The sequence below is a fragment of the Xyrauchen texanus genome, chromosome 40 (assembly GCF_025860055.1).
Source record: "Xyrauchen texanus isolate HMW12.3.18 chromosome 40, RBS_HiC_50CHRs, whole genome shotgun sequence".
Taxonomy (NCBI): Eukaryota; Metazoa; Chordata; class Actinopteri; order Cypriniformes; family Catostomidae; genus Xyrauchen; species Xyrauchen texanus.
The window spans coordinates 24002273-24017470 of record NC_068315.1 but is presented as its reverse complement, the minus strand read 5'-3'; the positions used below and the strand labels follow the sequence as shown (position 1 = coordinate 24017470).

At 38.0% G+C, this 15198-nt stretch overlaps 1 protein-coding gene across 2 annotated transcripts in view; it reads right to left on the bottom strand.

Moving 5' to 3' along the window:
• Nucleotides 1-10401, bottom strand: part of LOC127633561 (ubiquitin carboxyl-terminal hydrolase 22-like) — a 50658-nt gene extending 40257 nt beyond the window's left edge. For both annotated transcript variants that reach the window (XM_052112745.1, XM_052112746.1), the window contains exon 1: nt 9983-10401. In XM_052112745.1, the coding sequence (XP_051968705.1) occupies nt 9983-10102 (120 nt within the window). In that variant the 5' untranslated portion in view covers nt 10103-10401. The remainder of the gene's footprint in view (nt 1-9982) is intronic.
• Between the last annotated feature and the right edge of the window lie 4797 nt (nt 10402-15198).

The following is a 15198-nucleotide window of genomic DNA, read 5'->3' as shown; positions in this document are numbered from 1 at the left end:
GCTCTCTATTTTTTTGTTGTGAGAATAGGTCATGTACGAACGTGCTCTTACACCTAAGAGTTGGGTGCTATTGGCTGCCCTGGATTCAAAGCAAAATGAGGCCTACTTTGGAACATTTGTGTATAGTTGTTACTAGGCTTTGATTAGTGAAATGTAAAAAAAAAATTATCGTTTTTCATTATCGTTTGTTGCCGTCACATTCAAGAATTCAGGTACTTTGTATCTCTGATGAGAAGAACGGTGCTATAGTTAGGTTAAACCAACGCCCAGACCTTGATGAACACAAATCTCAAAAAGCCCCAAATACAAACCCATGATTTTAATTTTCAAGGTAGTTTGGAAGCCATTAGTTCTTGGAGAATTATCAAATCGAAGCAGTATTTTTGTAACTGAACTTTATCACCATGTACCCAACAATGCATCATAAGGGGGCCGCAATCCCAATCTCTCTTATTTATTCAGAACAAAACTATAAGGATTGTGGATGTCAGATACTTGGGGTCACTAACCACAGGACGCAGGCTTTGCCATGTCTATACTAATAAGCTTTCATGCTGCCAATCATATTGGTTCTCGCAGTTTCTGCAGCAACTAAACAACCAATCATTGGCTTGCTGCTGCGTTTCCAAGATCACAAGTGTAGTAGGAGGCATGTGGGTGATGAGGAGAATCAAGGGACACAAGAGACATGAAAGAGAAAACAAAAAAAAAGAGAGAGAAAAAGAAGGCACTGATGATAAAGGATGGATGACAGTTCAAACACATGCAGATGAGGTATATGAACGCTTCTGTGCTGCCTTGACTGTGATAAGGCTAAATAAATTAGATCAGCTGAGGGGGGGGTGCATGCGAGTGAGTACAGAGGGAGTGTCAGACTGATTTTCCACTAGGATTTTTTTCATAAGCGATGCCGTTGTGTGCGCGTCCACAAGACCGCAATGCTGGACCCGTATTGATGCGTGTTGGTCAAAGAATATAATAAAACAGGGGTGTCAAACTAAATTTCAGCCTGGGCCACATCAGGGTTTATTTGTGCTCTCAAATGGCCCTTTGAAAATGTGGCACCAGCACCTGCTTTGGTACCACCAATGCAAATATTTTTATTTTTTATATGAAATATGTGTATTTCAAATGTGCATTGAAATACACATTTGACAGTACAGCATTGATCTTGCTGTTGGGAAGCAGATGATATTAACAACAGTGACATCTGTGGAAAAAATTAACACCTGATTTTTATATGGCTAAATTGAAATATTCTGTCTGTGTGACTAAGTTGGGTCTTCTTTACAGATTCCTTTCATCAGGCTCCTACTAAAAAAAAAACTACAGTCCTGTCTTAGAATTTCTGAAGCCAAACAAAACAGCTTACATTTTCCTACAATCAGAGAGATTTACAAGAGTACAGATTTTACACAGATGGTAATCTGATAGCTTATGAAAATGCACCATAGTTCTTCCATAGTTTTAACAATGATATTTGTAATAGTTCATGGTAACCATAAAACCATGCATGGCTCCTCAATACCATGGTTAGTAACCATGGTTTCCACATAAAGAACTATGGCATTATTGTATTGAAAAATCAGCAGTCTAAACACATTTAGAAACTTTTTCTACCACAACTACCCTAGTTAGTACAATGCAGTTAGTGTTACTGCAGGAGAATTGAAAAGATTTCTAATTTATGAAAAACTGTGCTGTAGGGCTGTCAAATAATAACTTGAAATTCGAATATTCATCGAATTTAAGAAAAACTAAAATGCACATAAATGCTAAAACTGTGCATTCAAATATTGGATGTATGTGCCAAGAACTGACGACGACTTCAGATCAAAATCACATTCTTGCACTAACAAAAGGCTAGGCAAATACAGTTTAACAGAAAGCAGGTGTCTCAAGATGCAATGCTTTTTAAAGTTCTTTTTAATTAGACACAGATTCTAAAAAAACATCACTCCTGCATAAGACGCTGAATAAACAAAAACAAAGCTATACAAAGATGTTAGTCTAGCGTGCATATACACAGAAAAACAAATGGATGGATGCAAAAGTGTTCGGTGTGAACAGTCTTTTACAGTAGCTGGAGGTTTTTGGACATTGCATCTCACTCTCTTATACACTTTTCACAGATCAAGCAATGGGCTTTTAAATGCTTTTTCAGGAAAGGAATTCATACTCCTATTCTGTTCCATTCTGTTGTGGTCTGTCTGTTTGAACAGCCCCTGGCTGGGGCTCATAGTCTGAGCCACTTCACCATACAGTTCAACCGAATACCACTGCTATCTAGAATATTGCCACCCTACATACAACTGTAATGAATAAAAAAAATTAAAAAAATAATGTGGTATTTCCATGTGAACTGTCTACTGAAGTGTTTCCCCCCCATTTTACTTTTGACTTAACATTTGAGAATATGGACAGACTAAAACATGTATTTATTTTATGCACATTAGTTCAATAATATTACAAGGTGCTATATGGTTTATGTATTCTTTGCACACTCTTGTGGACTAAGGATACAACATCCATTTAAAAATCAGCCGACTATACATTTTGAATTAAATTAGATTTTCTAAAATATTTAATTTAAAAATTCTAAATTATTTTCTTTGCCAATTGAGAGCCCTAGCCTGCTGTCAAGAACCATGTGCCAACTTGCACCTCATCTGTAAATATCTGTTCAAGCTCAAGAGGGATAGGCTGATGGTAAGGAACTGTATCTATATAACACACATCATCTCAAGGCATGTATCAATATGACAAACGGCCAATGGTTGGAATAATCAATGATGGCGAAATGGGAGTGCATATAACATAACATGCAGAATAGATGTGGCCTAGCCTCTTCATAAATATTTTTTTAATGGCTAATTTAATGGCATTCTGGTAAATGGACAAGCTTCAGTGCAGGCTGGTGTTAATCACTGCTATCCAGTAAAATGTTTCTTTGGGAAAGATTTTATGAAATCAGACTAGGGCTGGGAGATATGTAAAACATTTTATTGATAATCGCCTTACAAATATAGCAATATCTGATTATATAGTCAAACCCTCTACCAAAGGTCAGCGAATATTTTGCTTTATTGATTTTGCTTTAACCATTTTCTTCATTTATTGAAACACACAAAAAAAACTTAAGACAAATAATATAACAAAGTGATCAAAAACCTTTAGTTAACCACCTACCCAAATATTTACAGTCTCCAACAGCCCATAAGCCATCGTGTAAGAATCAGTCTGCAACAACCAGTGGAAAACTACTAATAGCCTATGAATTAAGAACTAAACACAAGTAAAAATTATAAGATTATAATAATATTCATAATAAATAAGCCAAATACAAGTTCCCAAAATAATGCTGCCAAATGTGATCTTATATATATATATATATATATATATATATATATATATATATATATATATATATATAGCTGAATCTGCAGAGTTGTGTTCACAATGCATGTTAACTGGTCTGTGGAAACAAAGCGAACTAAACTCACAGCATCTCCTGACATGATCGGAGATCATTTGCAGCATTTTGATAGTCTACATTATTCTTGCAAAGAGTTTACAGACGAATGAAACATAAAAAAAAATGTGCAAGATCTTTACATGCGTGTTCCTCCTCAAGACAGCAAATAAGACACGAGCATTGATGCATTTTCTTTTGTCTGTTCTTAAAAATATAATAAAGTGTGTTTGTTCAAGTGCGTGTTTTTGTGTCTAATATCACGTGCCACTCAGAGACATCTTACCAGTGAGATGTGCTGCATGGATTGCAAAACCGTTTGAATATGGTACAGAATTGTCTGTTGCAAAACTCTTATGTCTCATGATGAAACTAGTTTAAAACAAACAGCACTGACAAAGAAAACATAAATTAGAAGGCTACCATGGATTTACTGCAGAAACACTACCTGTGCCAACTATGGTAGTTGTGGCAGAAAAACTTTGTAAATGTATTTAGACTTTGTATTATAAAAATGTCATAGTTCTTTATATAGAAACCATATAAGGGAGGAGCCATGCATGGTTTTATGGTTACCATGAACTATTACAAATATCATTGTAAAAACTATGGAAGAACTATGGTGCATTTTCATAAGCTATCAGATTACCATCTGTGTAAAATATGTATTCTTGTAAAATCTCTCTGATTGTAGGAAAATGTAAGTTGTTTTGTTTAGTAGGAGCCTGATGAAAGGAATCTGTAAAGAAGACCCAACTTAGTCACACCGTCAGAATATTTCAATTTAGCCATATAAATATCAGGTGTTCATTTTTTCCACAGATGTTACTGTTGTTAATATCATAATTTTCATCTGCAACACAACTGCAAAATCAGTGTTGTACTATCAAATGTGTATTTCAATGCACATAAAATGTAATATTATTGGTAATTGCCTGGGTGCTACAAATGCAGGTGCCACATTTTCAAAGGGCCTTTTGAGAGCACAAATAAACCCTGCTGTGGCCCAGGCTGAAATTGAGTTTGATACCCCTGTTTTATTATATTCTTTGACCAACACGGTCAATACGGGTCCAGCGTTGCGGGCTTGTGGACGTGTGTACAACAGCACAGCTGCTGAAAAAAATCCTACGGGAAACACTGAATCGGCATCGGCCTATCACCCAGCCCTAAATACGAATACAATGGACACATTCTATTTTTTTGCTTATTGAGGCATGGGTATACTTTGTTTTTCTGACTTTTAAAGTATACTTTTTTGACTGAGCGAATATGAATGCATTCGACACATGCGCACTATGACTTGCTTTGCGATACTCTTTTATTAGTCAACGACAGGCGCATGCACTGAAGATGCGCACAGACAAATCCGGGCAGTCCGCACAGAATGCTGATAATGAAATTGCATCATGCATACTGTGTGTGGAGCAAATAGCAACACCGAAAACAAAGTATATTTTCCAATCTTTTGTCTTTAGAGTCATTCATTCGGTATCTGCCTTCACTGGTCACACTGTAGGTTTCGCACCGCCAATAATAACACAAGAAACGCTTTCCGAGTATTCTAGTATGTTGTTCTGTATAGAATGCACGCATTAAAATCAAAAACAATAGGTTCCGGTATTAAAGGAAACAATTCTGAACCGGTTCTCAGTTCCCAACCCTAGTCACATTGGGATCAGATGACTTGAGATGAATGTTGATACCAGCTGTAAACAAAGCCAGAGTTTGTGAAACTATAGACTTATGTGAATACAAGCACACATACATCAAAATACATGAAAAAAATCTGAATACGAAACAGATGATCTGTTCACTTGCTGTTTGAGCACAGCAAAAAAGAGTGTTCAACCTGACATTCATAAAGCCAGCTGGGCAGGAATCATTAAGATCAATGCTTAATCCATTCGGGAGCAGTGACGAGAAGAGCTCAGTGACACCTGTAATCAGCAGCAACCAATATCTATTCACTCTCCTATTTGCACCCACACATGGAAGGGTGTTTTGAAAAAGACAAATTAGCCAATCACTTCTTCATTAGCATTGCTTTCATGGTCAATGTGTTTGTTTTCTTGTCTCCTTCCTCACTCTGCTCAGTGCATTTACCTTAATTTTGGTAACCATAGCGGAGGGGACAAGTTGTGGCAGGTTTTCTGTAGAAAACAGTGACTTGTTTGAATGGACGGCCTGTTCTGATGTCACTGCTGAATCAAGAGTTGCGAATTGGAATAACAGCACAGATGGTATATAACAATAATACTGTGACCACACATATGCAAGGTGTCTCTTCCACTAATATGGTATTACATTTACCAAATTTATAGTAAATGACAAGGGTGCAGAGAACACAAAAGCCAAGATACAAACAGAAACTTATCTTTTAATCTACTGATTCGGGACTTGTTAAAGACCGGAAAGCAAAGAATCCCTTTTAAATCATGGTGTATTTTGACAAACTACACTATAAACATAACTCACTTGCGCCAACTTAAAATACTATGGCGTTGACATAAGGGATGCACCGATACCACTTTTTCTTTTGCAATCCGATTCCAAAAATCTCAGTATCAGCAGATACATATCCTGATCCGATACCAGTGTTGTTGTTTTAAATATGTAAAGAAACACATACCTCTAACTACACATTATTTCAATATAACTGTATAGCTTATTAAAAAACACTTTACTATTAACTAGTATACTGGATAATGTAGCAGTTTTTTCAACTTGCATCTGGACTTTAAAGGATTCGGATCTCTTTTTTGTTCAATTTAGTTGTAAGATATCAGCTAATTTTTCATTCACACAGGTATTTTTTTTAACCCATTCAACTTAAATATTATTATCATTTTTATACAAATAATAATATATTCTATTAGTAAAATAGATAGTAATATATCTCAACTGTGCACCTTTACCTTTTATTTTGACATTCTGAACTCTCCAGTAAGTCCTGTGTGTCTGTTTGTAAGCAAGTTCACAGTAGTTTAATTCGCATCTTATTCAAATTCTGGTAAAATGCACCTCCAGTATCATTCTAAATACATATTATAAGTGAACCAAACTATTGAGCATCTACATCAGATATGTTTTTCATGAGTAGCGCTCAAATATTGCGCACTGCGTGAAGGCTAAAAATTGCCGCAAGTGTGTGGGTAAACAGAGCATCGCCATTCACCAACGTGCTGGCGCTGGGCATACTAAATATTTACTTATTAAACACAGCCTTTTGTGATTCACAGAGCTATCGCACGTCTTCTAACAGATTTGAATAAAATGCATGAGTCATAAGAACTACTTTAATTGTGTTTTTTTTGGTTCTTTTATGTCATTTTTTGAGCTTGACAGTAACGAACATGACTAACACACAGTATCGGATTTGGATCAGGCTTGTCGGACCGATACCCGATCCATCTAAAAGCTTCAGTATCGGAGCCGATACCGATCCAGGTATTGGATCGGTACATCCCTAGATTGGAGCTTGTGATTTTCTCTGGTGCTTTTCAGTTTTGTGTGTTGGAACTTGCACACAGACTGTAGTCAGTCTGTGGGCTTGTCATCTGAGATTGAGACTAGGCTATGTATTGGAGCAAAATATATCCACCAAAGGCATTATGTTGTTTTGCAGCAGGGGGATGGGGCAAACACGAGTGCTGGCAAAATACCTCTCCAGTGCTTACAGAGCTCCTCATATTGCTCTTGTCCTTTCTTGCATACAACAGGACAGATGAGAGGCAAGTGTGTCTCCATTCCCACCTATGCTCCACAGATCTGTGGACCCTGACTTTATCTGCAAGTACATTTCTGAAATGGGCTACAAGTAAATGCGACTTAAAGGTTAGATCAGGGATCAGCAACCATTTTTTTTTTTCCTGGTCAATGGAAGAAAATCTGCCCCCATAAGAATAAATTGCATGCATGTGATTTTCCGAAGTTTGAGTCCACTTGTGAAAATTTTTCCATTTTGCATTTTAATTCAATCGTGTATTTTTCATTACAAATGATATTATCAGCATAACATTTTGAGTGAAAGATTTGTGCAAAACACAATGATTACGATATAATCATGATCCTGCATGTGAATTTAAAGCATTTTGTGAAAGTGCTTTAATGGAAGAAAATCTGACCTTTTGTACAAAATGGGCAGACACAGCTAATGTCACAAATTTGCTTATTAGATTACTGATCACAAACTTTCTTCACAATCTTGAATATTTATTATATTATGTAATACATTTTTCAAAATCACTCATAGGGGTAATCATAGCATGCCAGCAACAGTGAGAGAGGAGCAGGCTATTTTATTTATATTAAGTTTTTTACACCTGCATTTCATCTTGATGTTATCCTTCATGACTGTTTCCATCACACGAATGGGAGGCTAAACACCACTAAAGTGTGACGAGTAGGGTTGCAGCGATATCCCGGTTTCACGGTATACCACGGTTTGAAAATTGACGGTTATCATAACATGTACATTTGCTTATCTACGGTATTGAGAAAAAAATGCAACAGGACGGAGAATCTCACATGCGCATCTCCTTTCCTTCTTGACTGTCTGTCAGACCAGTCAACTTGCGCGCCACACACACACACGTCAGAGAGAAGCGAGGGGAAGGGGTCTGACATGAGTGTGTGTGAGTTAAAGCAGTGTTTCTCAACTGGTCTATTCGGACTGGGTTACTTGCACGATTAACCGAAAGTGAAGCACTGCCAGCTTGTGATGCACAATTGGCTTGCACTCGCTGCACGAGTCTGTTTGGTATACAGCAGTCTTGTCACATTTTTACTTTTTGTTTAGCCTCCCATTCAGCTCATGAAAACAGGCTGGGTGATCATGAGGAAGGATTACATCAAGATGTTGATTGGAATGCATGTGTCGAATTTACTACCCCTTTGAAAAACTACTGGCTCCGCCCCTGTTCACTTAGCCAATTAACAAATGTGTTAACTTTATCTTGAATCAGTACCAAAATCTACTAGAAGATGTCAACGGATAGTCAAGGTTTTTTCTTTCATGTTTATGCAAATTTTGGTAAATACATAATTTATGTGTTTGTTTCACATGTGTACATCTTATTTGCTGTTGTTAAACTGTATTATGTTTATCACATTTCTATCGACCATTGGCCATCCTGCTCTCTAGACATCGGTATCGGCCTTTGAAAAACCCATATTGGTGGACAGTCAATCTGAATTTTGGCAGAAACATGTCCCCATCCCTCGATGTTTATGCCGTTTACAGCCATGAAAGAGACCCCCGAGATGTAAAGTTAATGCTTACCGTGAAATATTTATGTTGCACATCTATCGACAAAGATAATTTGATTAATAATGCAAAAAAGTAACATACATTTTTTATAATTTATTGTATGATAAAGAACAATACAATTAAGGAGTGAAGAAAACATTAGGGCAAATCCCACCTAAAACTCAGTTGACAAACCAAAAAGTGATGATGAATCACTCAATCCCTTATTAAACAGATGCTGAGGCAATAGTTACATTAATCCTATATAAAACAAACGACCTATGAGCAAAGTTATATTTATAAAACGAAAATTGTTTTATCAATGTGTGACCCAAAAATCAACCCTAAACTAAACCGGGAGACTGGATTTCCTTTCAGGGATCACGAGATCACACCCACTCTGAGAAACTCCACGACTATGACTGTAAAGATATGTAAAGACATTTCCTTTGATTTGAAGGACCCATGATGTACATTTTGTTCAAGATAACCCTTTGTGCGTTTGTTTTAGAGAGAGGTGGGTTAAGTGAGGATAGTTAGTGATTAAAAACTGTCCTATCAGTCCATCATCGACGTCTCTCGGCATCGGTCGGCGCGAGCGTGTTCGTCAGTGTCGCGAGGGCCGCGTGCTGCTCATACACACCGAGACATTGCTGCTACATGACCTTTAAAGCATCATCAGTGATATAATAATGCAAGTGTTAAAAACGGAGTTCAAGCAGAAGCTTCATTAGGCTCCGTTCTTCCTCCTGCCGGTTCACAGACAGATGCAGTAGTGATAAAAAAAGTGAAACCGAAAACTCTGTGCATTGGGTAATCGATGATTTCTAGGCCTGGCAGGTCTAGTGTTTGCATCAGTTAGACCCAGGAAAAGTGATGTATGGATGCCATGCATCATTGAGATTTGTTGGCACTTGTGTCATGGCAAAATGACATCCCGTACCAATTAGACTTAACTGTTCACTGGTTGCCTAAAGCGACTAATGTACTGGCAGCAGAATAGCATGTTTAGACCCACATCCAGCCCTGTGCAAACGGATGCATAAAGAGTCTGCGCAGGCCATCCACTTGTGTGCACGAAGGCTAGCAAGCAGGGATGGACATGTAATCATATCCCTCCATAAAAACAATTCCAAGGAAAATAAAATACTATCGTTTCGAATCACACGTCCATTTGTGTTTGAGAGACTACTGCGACTTAGTATCGAGAAGGATGGGCCGATGCAATGCACCACTGGGCTCCGATGTATTTTATTTACCTTGCGTTTCCTGGTTTCAGCAGAGCCACTCCACACAAAGCACTGGTATATGACCCGCAGATTCTGCTTCCAGTTCTCCACTTTAAAACTGGTCACATGGGAGCACCCGGCCGGACTCATGACAGAAGCCACATTCGTGTGTCTATGTACTTCAGCGATGAAATATGCTCAACTCAAGTCACGAGGAGAATTATCCACCAATTGTTCCGTTTTGCCAGGCAATGCAGTGAGCCACGACAGGGTCGAAGATGCGTGCGCTACACATACGGAGATCCTTTCTCAGTATCCTTGCTCCATGAATATGTCATCCATGATGATATGCAAGCAAGCTTCTGGTAAAACGGAGCACACTTTGATATTGTATTTTCCAAGTCGGCTGCTTTAATGGACGGCGATGGAATTCAACAGAGCACCGTGGGCGACGCAATACTTGCGATGCTCAACGCGGTTGGCAGATGGCTTATTGTTCACGGCTTTGATTGGCTATCACATGTGCCATTTCCGTTCAAGTCCCGCCTCATTTTGAGAAAAGCGCATCCTGATTGGCTAACGACACGCTCGTCTTTGTTCAAAGACATGTAGGCAGCTTGAGCGCTTGTAATTGGCTACAACTGCTTGTTGGTTATGTCATTCATGGAAAAAACATACGGTCTCATGCCCACCTGCATTGAAGTTGTGAAATTTAAAATCAATGTTGTCATGAGTGTGAGTTGTATGGCGTCATTTTTATATCACTAGAACTGGAATTTGAAAAAGCCTCCGAATTCATGATCTTGAATAAAGAGGGGGTAGTTTTAGGTTATCGATATTAAATTGTACCTGTTAATTTTAAATATTTGAAAATAGTTTGTGTGAATTCACTTAAAATAATTCAGGTTGTGAGATTCAAGTTTTTATTATTCAGGTCGTGAAATTTAGGTTCTTGAATACGGGTTGAGAAAATCAGGTGGCAAAATTTGAGGATGATATCCAGGAATACAAGGAAGAGAAAATGAGTATTGTTGTAATCCATCTCTCTCTCGCTCTCTCTCAGGCAATCAAAAAGTGATGTGAACAGCTCAAAAGTCATTTTAAACAACTGTGACAAAAACATTGTGTAAACACAAAAAAGTATACTTTGGAGATACTTATTATAATGTTTCATTAATGGGTTTTGAAGAAACAATCAACTTAATCAGTAAATTGGATCCTTCACCTAACAGCAAGTTTCATCAAGAACCTTATTTCATGAGGACACGTGACGCCATGGGAGAAGTAGACGTGTAAAGACAAGCTCTGAGCACTTTGCTAGTTTTTTAATTATTTTCATATTAAAATCCGGTGAGATTCAATACACCAGAAGGCACCTCGGGAGAAGAAATTCAGCGAAAACTGTCCAACATCTCTGTGATGCTGACGAAGGTTGTTGCTGACTTGGAGGATCTCGCTGTAATACGTCAATCGATTACGTAGAGTTGGTCACAAGAGTGACAGATGTTGAGAAATGGACCGATTATCTGGAGTCATTGGAAAGGGAATTATCCGCTAATCTGTCCGCATCCAAAACAGACTTGGAACACATTTTTGGAAAAACTGGAATATTTCGAAAATATGAGCCGAAGGCACAACATGCGGATTGTTGGAATTCCTGAGCATGAAGAAGGCAGAGATATGGTGAAATTCCTTGACTAGCTCTTCCAGAGTCTGCTTGACATAACAGGCCATAAAATGGAAATCGAGCGAGCTTACAGAGTCCCGGCTCGCAGATCTGATGAGGGAGGCAGGCCCGGATCCATTCTGGCCAAATTTCTGAAATCATCTGATAACAATCTCGTGTTGCGCCAGGCGAGGAGCAAAGGAAAGCTTTCTTGGAGGAATCATAATATTTTCTTATTCTCTGACTTTGCGAATTCGACAAGACAGAAACGTGATCGGTACAAGGAATGTAAGAAACACTTGCATCAATGGAAGATCGCATTTGCGTTGATGTTTCCGGTCAGACTGAGAACAGAAATGAAGGATGGCTGCAAAGTATTTACAAGTCCCAAACAGGCTCTCTAATTCATAAATACATTGTAGTGAGTAAGCCATTTGATGTTTCTTATATTAGTGGACTGACTCGCTGTTCAGTGACTCAATTGTCTGAGGAAGATGGGCGCCATTTTTGTTTCTTTTTCCGTTGGCTCTGCCTAGTGGCTGGAGTTTTCTTTGTGGAATGACACTTCTCCATCAAGAAACCTTTGCATTGACTGAAAATCGTTTTTACACTGAAGTTCCCCACCAGATTGAGAATGGACACTGGTTGACCGTATAATATCTACATGCTCACATAAAGGATGTCTTTTATAAAGTTGACGGGCTGAGTAAGTCATGGTGTATTTTTTTTTTGTGCAGCCTCCGAGTGAGTTTGGCTCTTGATCATCCGAGGAACCGGGATGCCAGTTTTGTTTCTCTTTGTGCTGGTTCCACCTAGTGGCTGGAGTTTGATTTGTGGAATAACAATGCTTCGGGACTGTTGTGGATGAATCTGTTCATTCTTTGTGTTTATGCCTCTTGTTGTCTGGAGTTTGTTTTTGTGGAATATTTTTAAGGGACATTAGAATGATAATGTCATCTGCTGCACTCATAAACAGCCGGCTCACTGAATAATTGTAAAAAATTCTGGCTTACTGATTAAGTAAAGTTATGACATCTCTTATACATATAAATCAGGTTGGGTTTATTAGGGGCCACAGCTCTTCTGACAACATCAGACTCCAGTTGCTGCCTCTCACTTGACACTGAAAAGGCGTTTGATATGGTAGAATGGGATTGTCTTTTTAAGATTTTGGAAATATATGGGTTCGGAAATACTTTTATTGGTTGGATTAAGTTACTTTATAGAAGGATGATTTTCCAGGGGTGACGGCAGGAGGTGTGGCGCATAAGATTTTACTTTACGCAGATTCATTCATTTGTTCGTCACCGACCCCACTAGATCTATGCCTTGCCTCCACAGAAGGTTAATTTGTTAATTTGTCTAAGTCCAAAGCTTTGGCTCTGACAGCGTACTGCCCAGTAAAGGCTTTTCAGCCGGGTGCCTTTCAATGTCCCAAACAGGGCTTTAAGTATTTGGGCATTTTATTCCCAGAAAATTTGTCTGATTTCATTTTGACCCTTTAATAAAAAGGTTTTTGAGTGATGTGGGCATGTGGGCTCCATTATCAATGATTGGGAAGGTTAATGTTCTTCAAATGAATTGTATTCCAAAATTAAATTACCTACTACAATCTCTCCTTGTAGATGTCCCCCTCTCTTATTTAAAGCAATTTGATAGCATAGCAAAGTCCTTCATTTGGAATGGTAGACATCCCAGATAACATTTCAATAAGTTACATAGGCCGATTGACAAAGGTGGGCTAGGCCTACCTAAGATTTTGTTTTATTATTATGAATTTGGTCTCAGACATTTGGCTCATTGGTCACTTCCACCTGAGAGAGTCACTCCCTGGTTTTGTATTGAAAAGGATGTTCTTGCCCCTCGCCATCTCGCCACTGCAAAGCACTTCTATCAAACTAATTGGAGAAGTTAAGTTACACCCCGTTGTCTCGCATTTACACTCGATATGGACAAAAGTGTCTAGAGTGATTAATTTGAATATTTATTTAAACGTAGCCTCGAGCATATGGATGAATCCTAAACGATGTATTAATAAGTCTCCTTTCTGCTGGTCAGATTGGATTGTGAGGGGGGGTTAATACACTCTGTGACCTAAATGAGTGGAGTATTGAGATTTTTTGAAAATTTGAGTCAGCATTCCCAGATCTAAATTTTATAAGTATTTACAGCTGCGCCACCTGCTCTGCACTGTTTTTGGGAGTAGCATGCACCCCCCTAGAGTGGCAGATACTCTGGGGGTCGTGATTGCTGCTTTTGCGAAGGGTCATGAGGCATCAGTTTATTACTACTTGCTAATTTAGAGTCTGGGGACAGAGCTTTAAATTCTCTCAAAAGTGTATGGGAGGAAGATATACATTTGTTATTGGAGGAAGAAATGTGGACTAGGATTCTAAAAAATGTCAAGTCTGCATCTAGTGATGCAAGGGTTCGACTTATGCAATTTAAGATTTTACATAGATTTAATTGGACCCCTTCTAATTTGTATTGGCTTGGTCTTAAGGACACACCCATCTGCTGGCGATGCCATTCAGAAGATGGAGACATTATGCACCTATGTTTTTTGGGGGTGTCGTAAGATCCAAGAATTTTGGCTGAAGGTGCAAAGTTTTGTATGTGATGTGTTGAACACTCAAATCTCGTTCTGCCCCAGAATCTGTATTTTGGGAGATGGGGAGGTAATACATTTCGAGCATAAGTGCATACAAAATTGGGTTTTGACCAGTGTGATGATGGTAGGCAAGTTAATTTGAGGGGATGAAAGTCGGATGGAGCACCCTCGTTCCTAGAGTGTTGCGCGGTGATGGGAAGGGTGGCTGCCTTCGATGAGGGGTCAAGCAGAAGGATGGGAGTTAGGGATTTTTCCAATAAGAAATGGGACAATTACTTAGCATTTTTGGGGGAATCTAGAGGAGGGGGCGGCGGAGGGAGTAATTTAGAGTTTCGTTTTTTTTTTATTATACTTGGTAATATAAAAATGACGCCATAGTGTTGCAGTGATCATTACAGTTTCTTCAGTGTGCTCTGTGGAAGTGGAGCATATCATTTCTGCTCAGGAATCACACAACAATGTGCTTGCTGATTCACAGTATTATTTTTTTCAGGACTGATTTGATCAAAAAACAGCAAAGTTTTACTTATTAAAAATGATTGCACAATAAAAACTGTAAATCATATTAACAACTTATAAAAACTTATATCAAATTAAAGCAAAAATGAAAGTTCTTAAAAATTATTGCAATATGAAAAGTGTAAACACTAAAATAAATATTATTTTAAGTAGAATATTTTGTCAGGTCTGGTTTGTTAAAAACTGTAAAATGGTTAATTATTAAAAATGATTGCAAAGAAAATTGTTAAAACCTACACTCAAAAATATTTTAAGATTTACACATTTTATCTCATAATAAAATAGATAGTATACATATTTAAGTTAATTTTGTTAAAAATGTAACAATTCAATTGTATTTAAATTTGTTAAGAATTTGAAATGCATAAATCTATAAAAAAAAAAAAAAGGCTGAAATATCTTTTTTGGAGTATATGCAACCTATACATACTGTATATAAAAACTAACCAA